We start from the raw sequence: 15,418 nt of genomic DNA, 5'->3' as shown, positions 1-15,418 counted from the left end.
CCTGGTTGTTCTTTAGGTGTTCGACTTAACTGGAGTATGTTTTACTCTCACTATAAGTGGTTCTAGTTGTGGACTGTAAACTCTGTGTGTGCCCTTTGCACCTGTGCCAGTAATACAAAGGAGTAGTGTTTCTTGTCAGCTTTCTGTCATGCCTTCAGATTTGTAAGGGTGAATGTTCTAGCAGATGTTTACAACTCTATACAGTTGCTGCTTTAACTTTCCTAGGTTATGCTTTCATGGTGAGTTGGGAACTTAACATCCTGTAGTGCAGAGATAACCCTGTGTTTCAAATATAGCACCTTTAGCAGATCAACATCTGGAGATCTTCATCTTGAAATGTCTATGGGTGCATTCTTAAGCCCTTGCAATGAACGCAACTTCATGGGTGGGCAAAATAGAGATAAGCCAGAGGAGTGAGAACCTGGAGCCAAACCTACCTGTACCTGTCTTGAAAGCTCCGCTGTCGCTGCTCCTCTATCTGTGGGCTTCCTGAAGCCAGCCCACTTTGTCCAGCAGGTACATGCCATGGTGCCACAGGCAGATCAGAGTGCTTCCTTGAGGAAATGAATCAGGCTCTTGTTTAATTGGTGTTAGAGAGAGGGATGCGACTTAATGTTCATTGAAAACCGACAAAGCTAGGCTAGGAAAAGATCAGTAGTCTCAGGAAATTCATAGCTTTGGTTGCGTTGTTTGAAACATTACCGAAAGTTTCGGGACTTGTCTTTTGAGATGTGCTCCAACATTCTGCCCTTTCACAGTTACTTTACCGTTTATTGATTGATTGATTGATTGACTGAAAAGGCAGGATGATGGAGAGATCTTCCAGCTACTCCTTCAATCCCCAAAATCTTACTGTACTCAGGTTAGGGTCAGGCAGAAGTCGGGAGCCAGAAACTCCATCCTCATCTGGTGTTCCCTGTGGGTGCCAGAACCCCAGTGTGAGGTGCTGGCACGCGAGCAGCATTTTATCCCCCACCTCCCCCCGGGCGTTCTGTGTTGGTACATGTGAGCTGCCCAACTTCCTGCTGTGTTGTAGGTGACAGGCAGGGAGTGTATTCCAGGGGAAGGAGACTTTCCACTTGGATGCCTACTTTATATTTAACAAACTCTTACCTAGCACTTCCGTTAACTTAGTGAACAAACCAGATAACAAAAAGAAAGTCTTTTGAGCCTCCCTGATGATTGCATTTCCTTAACAATCAAACGTGTTCGTGTAGCAGCCGCAGAATCCATGCCCCTTCTCCTGGAGTGTGCCCGGGTCCGGGGGCCAGAGTATCTCACACAGATGTGGCATTTCATGTGTGATGCTCTCATCAAGGCCATCGGCACAGAACCAGACTCGGATGTCCTCTCAGAAATTATGCATTCATTTGCAAAGGTAATTGGTTGCCTCTTAGAACGTAAGTGAAGAGTGTTATTTAAGAGAAGACCCTGAGCACAGGGTAAATCTGCCCGGGAAGCTGGTATTAGATAGGTGGAGGGCATGATTGGCTCTCTGCCCATCTCACTGGCTTCAGTCATCAGTCACCTGAGGTCCAGCCACCGCAGCCTAAGGCCCATCACCAGTTCAAGTCTCCCTCCTGAACTGTTATTCCCACTCCTAATACCGGTTAGCTTTTCTCCTGTCTGCTATGCAAACGTCCTCAGCACACTCTACAAATCTCTCCCTCCTCGTTGATCCTCCTTTTCCAAGCTTAAACTTGCTCTTTTTGAATCAACATTCCTTCCCAATGCCACCTGCCATCCTCATGGCACGTTGTATGGCTTGTTCCACACAGGTACAAAGGCTCTTCCCCTGCCTTCATTTGTGCTTCCTTTCACACCTAGATCATTCCCTCTACAGATTGACCCTTCAGTGCTCTGTATTTATTTATTTGCAATTATGAGTGGGAGAGAACAAATGCAGACTATCTATCTGCTGTTTCACTCCCAAATAGCTGCAGTGGCCAGGGCTGTGCCAGGCCACAACCAGGAGTCGGGAACTCCCCGTACATGTCAGAGGCCCGTCAGAAATGGAGCAGCCAGGATCGAAGACTGGCCCTGACTGGGGATACTGGTGTTGCAGAAGAAGGCAGCTTAATGCACTGGGCCACAGCTCAGTTCCCCAGTTGACACTTAATGAAGCTTGCCTTTTGGCTGTTCAAACCCCTTATAGATTGCCTTGTTTCCTCTGCCTCGTTAGTGCGTTGAAGTAATGGGAGATGGCTGCCTTAATAATGAACACTTTGAAGAACTGGGAGGAATACTGAAAGCAAAACTTGAAGAACATTTTAAAAATCAAGAATTGCGGCAAGGTATGTTCTCCATGCTTCTGTTTCTGAATGTGGTCCTGCGCCACTTTGGCAATCCTTCTAAAACGTTTCTTTGGGTACATTTTAGTGAAAAGACAAGATGAAGACTATGACGAACAGGTGGAAGAGTCACTGCAAGATGAGGTAGAGCGTTCCTTTCAGAGCTCAGTGTGTGCATCTTCAGGGCTTCCGTGTCTGAGGCATTACCAGTGATCGCTAGAAGGGTGATCTTTTTCATTTTGCATAATAAGTAACTTGAAATTAACTAGGAGGCTTTTTTTTGTTTGTTTTGGGGGGTTTTTTGTTTTGTTTTGTTTTGTTTTTAATTCTCTGCCTTTTGTTGCATTCCCTTACACCTCAGCTCGGAAGTTTACCCATTGTTTTTCTTTGCATGTTGTTTCTGGTGGTGCATTCAAAACCATCTTAAGGGTAAATCACCTTAAACCTTAGTTAAATGGTTGTCCAAAGTCTGCATGGTAGCACCCAACTCGTGTGGACTGTGTCACATAGGCACCTATGGCCTGTCCCTGGCAAGGCCAGTGCTGCCCTGGACTGGCTCCCAGATCTTGGCAGGTGCTCTCCTGCTAGGCCCAAACTGGCACCAACTGTGAGACCCCAGTCTCTCATCCAGGAGAAGGTTCTGCCGAAAACAAAAAGTAATGGTCAAATAAGAACACTTGGGTTTCAGAGAGTACAGTACTTGCCACGTGGCAGGTAGGAGGCACAATACCCAATCTTAAGGTTACTACCATCTTTAGTTTCTAATAAACCCTTAAGACAGGAATGAGAAATGTGTCTACCTCTCTTGTACTTTTCATAAATGCTGCATTGTTAATAGATTAATTTTTAATCCATATGGATTTTTTTTTAGGATGATAATGATGTCTATATTCTGACCAAAGTGTCAGATATTTTACATTCAATATTCAGTAGCTACAAGGAAAAGGTGTTACCGTGGTTTGAACAGCTGCTCCCGTTAATTGTCAACTTGATTGTAAGTGATAACTCTTTAATGGTTATTTTGGGTGGTTTACCTCCAAGTCTTCCACTGAGTATCTTAAAATGTCATCAAGGTTGCTGTGTTGCCAGTGAAAATTTTCCATGGGCCAATTATAAAGGCTTACAAGTGATCTGCATTATTTCAGATTATCTGTGCCCTGCCACATTAATAAATGTGGAAATTCACTTATGACCCTTGCTAATGAAATGGCCACAAGTCGGGAATTGTGGATAAAGGACTGTTGTGTTCTTATAGACATTATAGTTCAGTTTCAGATTAACAACCAACATGATCAGAAAATACAAAGTTTACCTACTCATTCATAATTTCCTTTAGTATCAGTAGCTTCTTCCAGAAAAGTATTTGTTTCATAATGAATAAAAGATTATACACACAGGACTTGGCATATTTCCTGCTCAGTGCTAGTATTGGAGATTAAAACAGAAATTTTTCTTTTTGTAGTGTCCACATCGGCCTTGGCCAGATAGACAGTGGGGACTGTGCATCTTTGATGATGTCATCGAGCACTGTAGTCCAGCCTCATTTAAGTATGCAGAATACTTCCTGAGGCCGATGCTGCAGTACGTGTGTGACAGCAGCCCGGAAGTCAGGCAGGCAGCTGCCTACGGCCTGGGCGTCATGGCGCAGTACGGGGGAGATAACTACCGCCCCTTCTGTACAGGTACCGGGGTGATAACCTGCGTCTCCTTCCCGCATCCTTTTTATCCCTACCTCCTCCTCTGCCACACCCAAGACATTCTCTGTCTGTTTCTGCTTTGTTCTCTTCCCCTTTTGCCAAACCCCCTTCCATAGCATTTAGAAGTTTACTGTCTTCTCATAGAAGTGGAAATAAAATGAGAGTGATTAAAAAGTAATAATAATAAAGTAAAATGAGAGTGATCAAAGCTTTGCCCTGTCCAGCCTTCCAGGTGTGTTTAATTGAAAGCTGGGGGACATACACCCCAGCCTTGGGGGTGGGGGTCAGCTGCTTTGGAAGCAGTGGGGTTTCTGAGGCAGCAGTGTAATAGTGCTGCCCATGCCTGTGACCGCTGAACGATGGTGGAGCAGGAAGGTAAAAACTTGACTCCCACTTCTTTTAATGCTGCATGTTTTCTGAAATGCTGAAATGAGATTTATTGACTGACTAAAATGAACCGCTGTGATCAGTAACTGAACAAAAAATAAAACTATCTGTGGTCATTTACATGCAACCGTAAGGTTTCAACTGACCTCATTTTCCACATGGTGTTTCAGAAGCCCTTCCACTGCTTGTAAGAGTTATTCAGTCTGCAGATTCTAAGACCAAAGAAAATGTCAATGCTACCGAGAACTGCATCTCCGCCGTGGGAAAAATCATGAAGTTCAAACCCGATTGTGTGAATGTGGAGGAAGTGCTACCGCACTGGCTGTCTTGGCTACCACTGCATGAAGACAAAGAAGAAGCTGTTCAGACTTTCAATTACCTGTGTGACCTGATTGAAAGGTAAGCAACCCCAGGCTGGCCCCATTTCCTTCCCTGGATGGAGAACAGTGCTTCCTAGCTTACCTTGGCAACCCTGGCCATCTCCTAAAATCTGATAAACTCTGCAATCTCTGTATGCCCTGTGGTTTTATGGGTTTATATTGAGGCTATCTTTATAAATCATGTGAACAGACTGTAGTTGAGGACCCAGCACAATGGCTCAGTGGCTAAATCCTCACCCTATGCTCACTGGAATCCCATATGGCACCAGCTGATGTTCCGACTACTCCACTTCCCATCCAGCTCCCTGCTTGTGGCCTAGAAAAGCAGTGGAGTATAGCCATGGAACTTAGGACCCTGCACCCAGGTGGGAGACCTGGAGGAGGCTCCTAGCTCCTGGCTTCAGAACAGCTCAGCTCATCCATTGCAGCTGCTTGGGAGTGAGCCCGCAGGCAGAAGATCTTTCTCTTTGTGTCTCTTGCCTTTCCAATGGGAGTAAATAAATCTTTAGAAAAGAAACTGTAGTTGAGAGTATGTTAACTTATAATACCTAATTTTTAGGGTTTTTATTGGAATGAAACTGGATTCTGGAGACATTATTTTGAGAAAATCTGTTTTACGGATATTGTCATGGTTCTGACAGTGCTTTGTTCCATTTGATGCATCATGTTTGTTTCATTGAGTACAGTTTTTAGGATAAGATCAGCATACACTGCTAGTGTCATCATTTAACACTAAAAAAAATTTTTGTTGTTGTTTTTCTTTGGATTCAAGAATCAGTGGGAAGAGGGAAGCGCTATGCTGGCCAGGCCATGAGGATCCAGGATTTTGTTTTCTTAAGTCCACGTTTCCCTAAATATTAGTCATAACTGGGTTCTCCTGTTGACTAGTGTTTCTACTGTTTGTAAATAAACCCAAGCTCTTGAACCTCTGGAGTTTGGGCAAGTGGCCCACAGGCATAGATGCCTTCCCATCTGTTGAAGTTCCAGTTCATGGGATGCTTGTATTTTGTGTCCTTCCATTGAGAACATCATGAAAGAACGTAACAGCCATCCCACAGGCCACACTGTCACCTGCTCCTGCATCTGAAATGGCCAGTTTTCCAGCATGCTGTTGGAGTGTCTCTTTTGGAGTTGACTGTTATGAAATTCTCTTAATGAAAAAACCAAGAACTCTACTCAGTTCACTCTTAGACTTTGTTACATTACTGCTTACTCTGGAAATGCCCATATAGTCTCTTTGAACATCAGATTTATTCTAGAGATTGTTTTGTAATAGCAAAGTTAAATTTGTAGTAAGAAATTGTTCTTGGTAAATACTGTGTTTTTATAGCACATTGCAAAACCGTTTCTCAAGTAGTTCGTTCAGTTGATTTCTTTCTACTGTAATCCAAAAAGATGAACCAGGATTTTTTTTTTCTAATTCAAATAGGAAAAAGCTGAAGAGCTTTGATTTTACTGAATACATAATCATTTGTAGAGACCTTAGAACAAAATGCACTGTGTATAAATAGAAAAACCTCAATGATTTCTCCCTACAAGTTTCACTTATGAAAGTTTTCTTTCTTTTGTCAGTAATCACCCAATCGTTCTTGGCCCAAACAATACCAATCTGCCCAAGATATTCAGTATAATTGCAGAGGGAGAAATGCACGAAGCAATTAAACATGCAGACCCTTGTGCCAAGCGCCTGGCTAATGTGGTTCGCCAAGTCCAGGTAAGCTGACTGGGAAAGTCCGAAAAAGTTATCAGCTACAAAAAGGTTACTTAAATTGTTTTTGCTTTCTAAATTCCCATGATGTGTAGGTGACTTTAAGTTACCATCTTCCAGTGAAGTTGTGTCAGTGCAGAAATGAAGGAAACTCACGTGCCAGTGAGCCAATGGAGCTTTAAGAAATCGGCAAATTTGTTGCTTTTCCTGATGTTCATCAAGCTGTTGGTTGTTGCTAGTGCCCGTGTGGGTGACGACGCCCTCCGTGGGTGATCCCCACCCTGAGTCTGTGCCCATGTTTGTGTTCTCTTGTAGACTTCTGGAGGACTGTGGGCCGAGTGCATCGCACAGCTCAGCCCCGAGCAGCAGGCCGCCATCCAGGAGCTCCTCCACTCGGCCTGAAGGGCTTGGCACCACCCACCGCGAAACTAACTCCAAATAAACGTTGACCCTTTTGTTTAGGTTTCTTTGTTTTGTTTTTGAGCAAAGGAGAGCGGTAGAGTTGTGTAGGCCATTCTTCCGGGAGCCGCAGCAGGTGGAGCAGCGCTGTGTTGCCCAGTGAGCCCGCGGATTCCTCTCACACCACTCAAGAGTTCCCTGTCAGCCCTGCAGTAGCGCTGAAGACTATTTTTCTATTGGTGTAAGCTACTCAAGTGAAGGGAAAGGGAAAGAAAATTAATTTTTCTCATTAGTTGTAAGGAATTTTAAGAAAAAACAGCTTTAAGATCAGTTGCTCAGTGCAGATGTGTGTTGAAACCAGTTGCTCTACACCTAGTGTTCATTCCATAATTGGAGAATGAGTTCTTTGGTAGGGTAGGAAGAAACCTACCCAGCAAAGCAGTAGACCCAAAAGTTGAAAGACCTAGTGACAAAGAGCAAGCATGAGGATGTCCTATTTGATGCCACTTTTCGGTTCTTTTTCCCGAAAGACTAAGCGCAGTGACTCGGTGTGGAGGCCGTTGAGCTTCCAGCCCTTGAATGTGAAGTGTCGTTGGCATGTCTGGCAGTAGTCTAATTCACTCCTCAATAAACAAAGTTGAAACACAAGAGTAATGTGTAAAAGTTCAGTACTGTCTGGCCTTGATTCATTTAATGTTTTTTCTCTAAGAATGATCTAGTATTTTTTTAAAGTAGTCCTGTGGCTCTGAATGGTCCCCTGGCCCTCTCCCCTTCCTCTCCCCCCATTTTCCTTATACAATTCAAACAAGGACATCTCGTTTTTATCATCTTCTGCTTCGGCTTAAGCTAAGTTATGATATCCCTTTCCATTTGCAGTTGATATTCTTTTTAAAGTCTGCAAATTTTCCAGCCGATACTTGTTTTTCCTGGAATTGTTTTGGTTAAATGAGAAAAACAATTTGGATTTGGAATTTTCATTGCAAATTGTAATTGCTATAGAGTCACATACAGCCTTTGAACTCTAATTTTATGATGTGTAATGGCTGGCATTATTTAAAATTTCAGTACAATCCGAGTGTTTTTATGTGTTCACCTCATAACAGTATATGACTTGCTATTGTTTTCCTTAAGTATATTTTTTTTTCCTAAGGGATCTTAACTAGATTTCTGTTGAAAATTTCAGTGTTAACATTTTTATAGTTTGTACTAAATTTAACCGTGATATAAAAATGAATTTTATGCATAGGTCAGAATTTAAAATTAAAGATTTGTTTTCTTTAAATGATTCGTATTACTTTATTAAGACTCAGTCTGAAATGTAATAGAAAGTGGAGTGGATTGTGTTGGGATGGTTCACTTGGAGCAGACACCCTTCAGTGAGATAGGCTTCAGGCAGCAGCGGCTAGTGAGTGGCGTGATAATGCAGTTCCTAGCTCCTTGGGGACGTCTGGGACCCCTGTGGTGTGTGGGGATGGTTGCAGCTGCTTTATACCTGTGTTCCTGTGGGAGGGAGGGGACTTGGAGATCCATGTGTCAGAGCAGCCCGAGCAGTCAGCAGGAGTGCTGTGGTTTTTGAAAGTACTGCAGCCCTAAGAAGAAAAATGGAAAAGTGACAAGTGTGCCTGAGTTGAGCTGTCACTGTGGTTGGAAGACTAGGGTGTTTTTGGAGAGCCCTTGTTGAAGCAAGAATTTCCCCCTACATTCACGTTTACGCACAGATGGGCTGATGAGATGTAGCAAGTCTAAGACCTTCGAAAAGAAGTACTTCGGTGTGGTCCCGGGGTCTGTGCGGACCAAGCTGACGAGCAGAGGAGTGAGAGGAACTGAGTCCAGTTCCTAGAGAGGGGAATGTCCAGGATCCCAAAGCCCAGGGCTCAGAACTAGAAGATGTTGCTCCGTGAACTGATACTCCACTGAAGTCACGCGGAGACGCATTCTCAATACCTCATTCTGTCTATGCAAGATGACACTTCATGCTGTTTTTCCTTGGCCTTTGTACCAGGTGTAGTGACCTTGCATGTCATTGGGTGATGTTGTTTATGAATCCAAGCTATTTGTGGAAGGAGAAATAAATGTGTGTGGCCCTTACACTTTCCAGAAATTTTGTAACAAGTTACACGCACAAGTGTTAGAAATTTTTAGCAAAATTCAACTTGGAGTATTTTTTTAATGCTGTTAAGTTCAAAGTAAAATTGTGTTAAGGCTGATGTGACATTTCTGTAATGAGGCCATTTTATCGTAACTCTGGAGTTGTAGTGTGACTCACAGCCATCAGTAAATCTATGAGCAAATAAATCTTGTTGATGCACTTGGTGTTGAAATAAATGGGGGGGTGCATAGATAACAGTGTTATCAACACTATTTTTTGTGAGCTGATGGCGGTGGCCCCTTACCCTGGAGGCAGGAGGACTGCAGAAGGGGTTGGAAGCTTGGCTTCGTGTGTCCTGCCTCCTGCTTTCCAGGAATCTGGCTGCCTCGGTTGTGTTTTGTAGAAATCGCTCTGCCTGTTAGTAGTGTTGGCACAAAGGAGGAAGTAGCCCAGAGCAGCTGACTCTTCCTCCTCCAGCTCTGGAAACCTGGGCAGCACTGCTGCGGAAGGTGAGTTGACCTGGAAGGAACGCGTGTCCAACACCAGTTCTGAGATGGAGTTGGGAGAGGAGGAGTGAAAAGACTTCCCCGTTTTGTGATACACAACTCTAATGAAGGATGAACAATACTTGATCTATTTTCACAAAAAAAAAATTTTGAAGCCAAGTTCAGACAAACAGGTTTGAGGCTGAATTACTCATATCAAAATCCATCCAAAAGTGGAGCAGTGTTTTGCTGCTGATCCCAAGGGTGTAGCTCACAATTGCAGCTGAGGCAGCAGAGTATCATTTGGAATGTTTTCCTCATTTGGAATGTGCTGGATCTTGTTCTCTTAACATGGGTTGTGGATCAGAATTAAGTCTTCACGACATAGTCCTAATTCCAGAACAGATGAATAGAAAATACAAAAATTGTCCTTTGCCACCTGACAGCATGGTCCTGTAGTCCCAAAGTAAGCCTTGAGCAACCTGTTTGATAAAAGGACCATTAGCACTGCAGGCTTGTCAGCCCTGGAGTCGGCAGAGCAGCTGGACTGCAGCCAGTATGGCCAGTAGGTGTGGCTGTGTCCCACTGGGATTACGCAGACCCGGCAGGCTGCTTGTTGACAGCCAGTTAAGACCATTGGCTGCTTGTGTTCACTTGGGTTTCCCTGTATTCCTTAGTCCTGTTTACACTTCACAGAAGGTTTAGGAGAGAAGCTGCTACATGGAGTGTTGGCTATCGTTAGTCCTATTACCATCCCAAAACATGGCGTAAGTAGCCTTTTGTAAGTTGCTTCAGAAGCATAACCAGCTTATGTGAACTGGTATTTGAAGATATTTGATGTTAAAATGACATTGTCCTCTAAGCACGCCAGCCTTACCTGGATCTCCGTAATCACAGGGTACTTTGGCCGTGTCGGGAGAGGACACTGAAAGCTGGTTCTGGACACAGCTCAGTGTCACTGGGTACTTTCACCCCTGTGCTGACTTGAATGTGCTATCTGTGTAGGATGAGTCACTGTCAAGGCCATCCTGAGGGTGGAAACCTTGCTCCCCGGGTGCCTTCCCTACTCGTCCCCTATTCCCTGACAAAGTTAACAGCCACCTGCATGTTTGAGAGGTTTGAGATAGCGTAGAAAGCAGGAGCGGTGCCTAGCAGAATTGCATGTAAGGGCACAAATACTTGGAAAGATAGAAGGGGCTTCATATAATATCTTCATAACAAATCAATTGTCATAAAATACAAACACCTTGGAAAATGCGGATAGTTAGCAATAGTTTGAGTCTTATAAGACCAAAACAGCCTGGCATGATCTTGCTGATAGGGGACTCAGTGAAGACTACAAGGTGAAGTAGAGGGTTCCTAGGACGTGAAATAAATCATGGCAAACCACAATAAGAAGTGGGCATCCAGCAGGCATTTGGAGTGCAGTTACCGCTTGGGACTCGGACACCATGGGGGTGCTTACATGTCAGCTCTGGTTCAGTTCCCAGCTCCAGGTTCCTGCAAGTCACTCCCTGTGGGCCTGCACACTCCTCTGTTGCTATCACTATGTCTTGAAATTGTCCATTCATTTTGTTTTTTCATCTCACACATTTTCCATAAACTTTAGAAGACTGCATTTCTAAATTTTTGACAAGCTTCTTTAAATTTTGCTTTTTGTGAACTTTCAAAGAACTCCAGTAACATCTGCCCAATTCTGTGGACAGAGTGCCTGTCCAGTAGCTTCAAGTGACGCACCATAGCAAACCACCCGAGGCAGGTGCACACCCTCCTGGTCACTGAAAGCCTTCCAAGGGGAGGTGAAGCAGCCTTGCCACCCATATTTGGGGTTGCCCTGGTAGCCCATTGAGAAAGTCGACCCCAACTTTTATTCCATCCAGACCTACAAGTGTGATTGCTGTTTGCTTTTGCCACAGCTCTAGCCACTCAATTTCACACTCCAATATTTTGGCATCAGCCAATATGTTTCCTGATGTCTTAGGAATAATTTGATTTTTCCTAGGATTATTTGAAAGCAGGGAAGACAAGAGAGGGATCTTCATCCACTGTTTCATTATCCAAATGGCCACAATAGCTGGGGGCTGAGCCAAGCCAAAACCAGGAGTCAAGAACCAGGAATCCCGCCTGGGTCTCCCACATGCATAGTAAGGATCCAAATACATCAGAGCAGCCTGAACTTGAACCCGTGTTTTGATATGGGATTCCAGTGTTTTGAACAGCTGCATAATATGCTGTGCCACAACACCAGCCCTAGGAACAAATAGAATGTTCTGAGAATAAAGTTCCAGGTCTGGTGTTAGACAGTGACATCCCGTGTGGGTGCCGGTTCAAGTCCCAGCTCCCGCGCTTCAGACCCAGCTCCCTGCTAAGCAGATGATGGCACCAGTGCCTGGGCCCCTGGTTCCTGGCTTCAGCCCACCCATGCCAGGCCATCACATCCACTGGGGGAGTGAGCCAACAGATGGAAGACCTCTGCTTCTCCCTGTCTGCAACTCTGCCTTTCAAACAAATCTTAAAAGCTTCCATTGATCAAGAAAGGGTGAAAATGGAAATACTCCATTATGGCACTTAACGCATTTTTTAGATTAAAAAAATCCTACAATCTTGTTAAAAAGATTGAAAGAGATCTGTTTAATGAGAAATACAACCTACCAAAGGAATCGTAGATGGTTTCTCATGGGAAAGGCTTTTCACTACCACAGATGATCAAAAGTCAAAAACTGTAGCCGGTGTTTCAAGAAGAGAGGAAGCGTGAAGCAGCTGCAGGATGTGGAGCTGTGGTGCTGGGCATGATGGCTGCAGCTGGTTCTGCAGGAGCGCTGGCTGTGCGAGCAGCAGCGAGGAAGGATCCTGCCCAACAACAGGCACGCAGGACACTGAAGCTCTTTCCTGTTCCACAAAAGGTAGTGCCCTGACTGCGCTGCAGGCACGTTAACCTCAGAAGACCGGGGGAGGTGGGCTTGTGGACTGTCCCCAGCACTAAGGTCGTCTGTCCAGCTAACCCGGAGGGAGTGGCAGGTGGTCCATGCTGACCTCCAGTGGTGCCACTCGTCCCACAGTCATTGTGTTCATCCAGCAATGTCCCCAACCCCAATGCAGTGGTAAATTCTGGAAAGTCATTTCCCAAGAGGCTGCAAGGCTGGGGGACTGACCGGCAAGCAGGATCCTTTGTCATTCTTTTTCCTCTTCCTCTCACAGTCCCCAGTACCCCAGGACTTGCTGCCCACCTGGTAAAGGAGCCAGCGGCTTTGGTCTGTTTGGAGGTCTTCTGCCGAAACCATCAGGTGAGAGAATCTTTTCGTTCACCTGTCCCCGAGTGTGGCCCGTGGTGTTGGGAGGGCGACTGCTTCTTCCCGGTTTCTGTTGCAGACTACCATTTCTGCAGCAGTGCAGGCCGTCTGGAAGAGGTTGCATTCCAAATAGTCTTATGTGAATACTCCAAGGCTTTTCTCTCATTTGTGTGTGGTGTGGCATGCTGGGGAGGATTCGGTGGAAGTGTGACTCAGGTACCCACGCAGTGTCTGCTCTGGCTCTGACCGTGGCTCCTGTGGTGGCTGCAGCGGAGTCCTCACTGCCAGTCCCTGTAGCCTCCGTGCTTAGAATCCCAGAGATCAATCCATATGGACAAGCCACTAGAAACCTCAGTTTCCTACTTCTGAACTCATCTAGGAAGTTTGCTGGAAATATTTGAGTTATTTACAGAAGAAAACCCTTGATGTACTTCCTCAAGTCAGATGGCAGGGGTCAGTAGAGAGCCAGTAGGCTTTCTGCTTTTAGTTAAAAGACGGTAGCTCGAGGTACACACTTTCTAAAGAGCCTTGGTTTCTTTCTTTAAGAAAAGAAAAGATTTATTTGCTTGAAAGTGTGACAGACAGAAGGGAACCCAGATGGCCACAACAGCCAGCACACCAAGTCGGGTCGAATCCAGGAGCTTCTGGGTTTTCAGTGTGGGTGCAAGGGCCCAAGCACTTGGGCCAGCTTTCACCGCATACCAAGGTGTGTTAGCAGGACATGAAGCAGCTGGGACACAAAGCAACACCCATATGGGATGCTGGCATTTCAGATAGGCACTGTAGCTCCCATGTCACAAATGCCCACCACCTTAAATTCTTTTACACAATGAGCCACCTGAACCTGGTTCAAAGCTCAGTGTTTCTAACGCATTATTACCAATAATAATACCTTCTCACGCTGCCCCTCGTTTCATGAAGGAGAAATTCCTGATAGAACCTTCTGGAAGGAGAAAGTTAGCATTCCTGATGAAATTCCTGTGTGTCTTTATGGGTCCAGATGAGAACTCTTCTGAGACTGCCCGCCTGCTTACACCAGCCACATCCATAGCCAGACACCATACACTTTATCTAGAAGTCAGTAGAGATTATCAAAGTGTTTTTTGCCTCAAAAATGTCTCTACTATGAAAGAAATCTTTGAACTTGACCTCTCCAAGATGACTCGCTGTAAATTTTAACAAACAATGAAATTGAAAAGCAGCTTATCCCAGCACCTCCCAGCAAGAAAATTCTTACACCTCTTTTGAGGGGTCTAAACTTTCCAAGTGTTTTTACTTCATGTTGGCTAAGAATTAACTTCTCAGGGCCCGGCGGCGTGGCCTAGCGGCTAAAGTCCTCGCCTTGAATGCCCCGGGATCCCATATGGACGCCGGTTCTAATCCCGGCAGCTCCACTTCCCATCCAGCTCCCTGCTTGTGGCCTGGGAAAGCAGTCGAGGACGGCCCAATGCATTGGGACCCTGCACCCATATGGGAGACCTGGAGGAAGAGGTTTCAGGTTCCCGGCTTCGGATCGGCGTGCACCGGCCGTTGCGGCTCACTTGGGGAGTGAATCATCGGACGGAAGATCTTCCTCTCTGTCTCTCCTCCTCTCTGTATATCTGACTTTGTAATAAACTGAATAAATCTTTAAAAAAAAAAAAAAGAATTAACTTCTCAGTGCTCAACCCTGTTAAAGAGAAAAAGCTAACGAAGTTTAGGCCATCTCAGTAAGCTGCTGGTGTGCTGGTGCTGCGTAATAACCAAACAGTAAAAATATGCTGATCCCAGACCTCATTTCATCCTGAACTGAACGACATCAGGCCCAGTGTTCTTGCGTGAAGAAGCATAGCATGTTCCATCCTCAGTAGGGAGCGTATGTTCCGGCCTGTATTTTTAATAAGGCGTCCTAACTCATTCCATTTTCTGAGTTGAGATTTAATAATCGAGCTTTGGCATCGACTTCTGTGGTTTCCTCCCAAGAATGGCAAGATACTGCTTTTTTGTTTATGACAGTGATTTGAAACTTTCTTTTGAAATGGTGAATTGGTGTTTGTAACAATTATGCCAGCAGAAGTGAGTCACCTTGGGGACGTAGCAACAACCATGTATAGGGCACTGACGGTTCAAGGTCATGGCATAGGCGTGCAGCACAGGAGTTCTTGAGAAGTTTTGCTTCTCCCGGGTGAGCTGAGTAACACCTACTTAGCAGAACAGGGCCCAGCCCGCTGTCCCACACCACACCTCCCCAGCCTCCTCTGTCTGCAGCCTCCCTCATTCTTTGTGCCGATCTTGGCTTCTGATGGTCTGCCTGGAACCCCATGTCAGCCTTGGGGCACTTAGGGTGGCTCAGCATGTCACGCTGGAGCGCATGGATTTTTTAAGCTACCTTCAGAGCCCCCAAGAGAAGGTGCCCACGGAGTCGTTCGACTGACAGGAGGAGTGGACAATAAAAGACTGCATCAAAGAACGCCTACATGTATTTCCCTCCAAAGGGTTCAATGGCTAAGGGAGAAAGCAAGGATTGTGAGGTCAACCAAACAGGATTTCCGCTCATAGGTTGATAGCAGACACTACACTAAGAACAAAATGGAATTTGTGCTGACTTATTTATATCACGTTTAGCTTAAAACTCAAGAACATTACAGAGGTTTAGCCACCACTTGGCATCCCATATCATAGTGTCCGGTATGAGCCCCAGCTCCTCTGCCTC

General features: G+C 45.2%; 1 protein-coding gene across 1 annotated transcript in view; it reads left to right on the top strand.

The window, feature by feature from the left end:
• The window catches only part of IPO5 (importin 5), a 56,541-nt gene extending 49,011 nt beyond the window's left edge, over window positions 1-7,530 (top strand). The window contains exons 21-28 of the mRNA XM_058670516.1: window positions 1,206-1,378; window positions 2,183-2,294; window positions 2,380-2,435; window positions 3,163-3,285; window positions 3,754-3,973; window positions 4,546-4,774; window positions 6,328-6,469; window positions 6,779-7,530. Coding sequence (XP_058526499.1) covers window positions 1,206-1,378; window positions 2,183-2,294; window positions 2,380-2,435; window positions 3,163-3,285; window positions 3,754-3,973; window positions 4,546-4,774; window positions 6,328-6,469; window positions 6,779-6,865 — 1,142 coding nt within the window. The 3' untranslated portion in view covers window positions 6,866-7,530. The remainder of the gene's footprint in view (window positions 1-1,205; window positions 1,379-2,182; window positions 2,295-2,379; window positions 2,436-3,162; window positions 3,286-3,753; window positions 3,974-4,545; window positions 4,775-6,327; window positions 6,470-6,778) is intronic.
• The last annotated feature ends 7,888 nt before the right edge of the window (window positions 7,531-15,418 follow it).

The sequence above is a fragment of the Ochotona princeps genome, chromosome 12, assembly GCF_030435755.1.
Source record: "Ochotona princeps isolate mOchPri1 chromosome 12, mOchPri1.hap1, whole genome shotgun sequence".
Classification (NCBI taxonomy): Eukaryota; Metazoa; Chordata; class Mammalia; order Lagomorpha; family Ochotonidae; genus Ochotona; species Ochotona princeps.
This window is presented reverse-complemented; position numbering and strand designations above follow the sequence as displayed.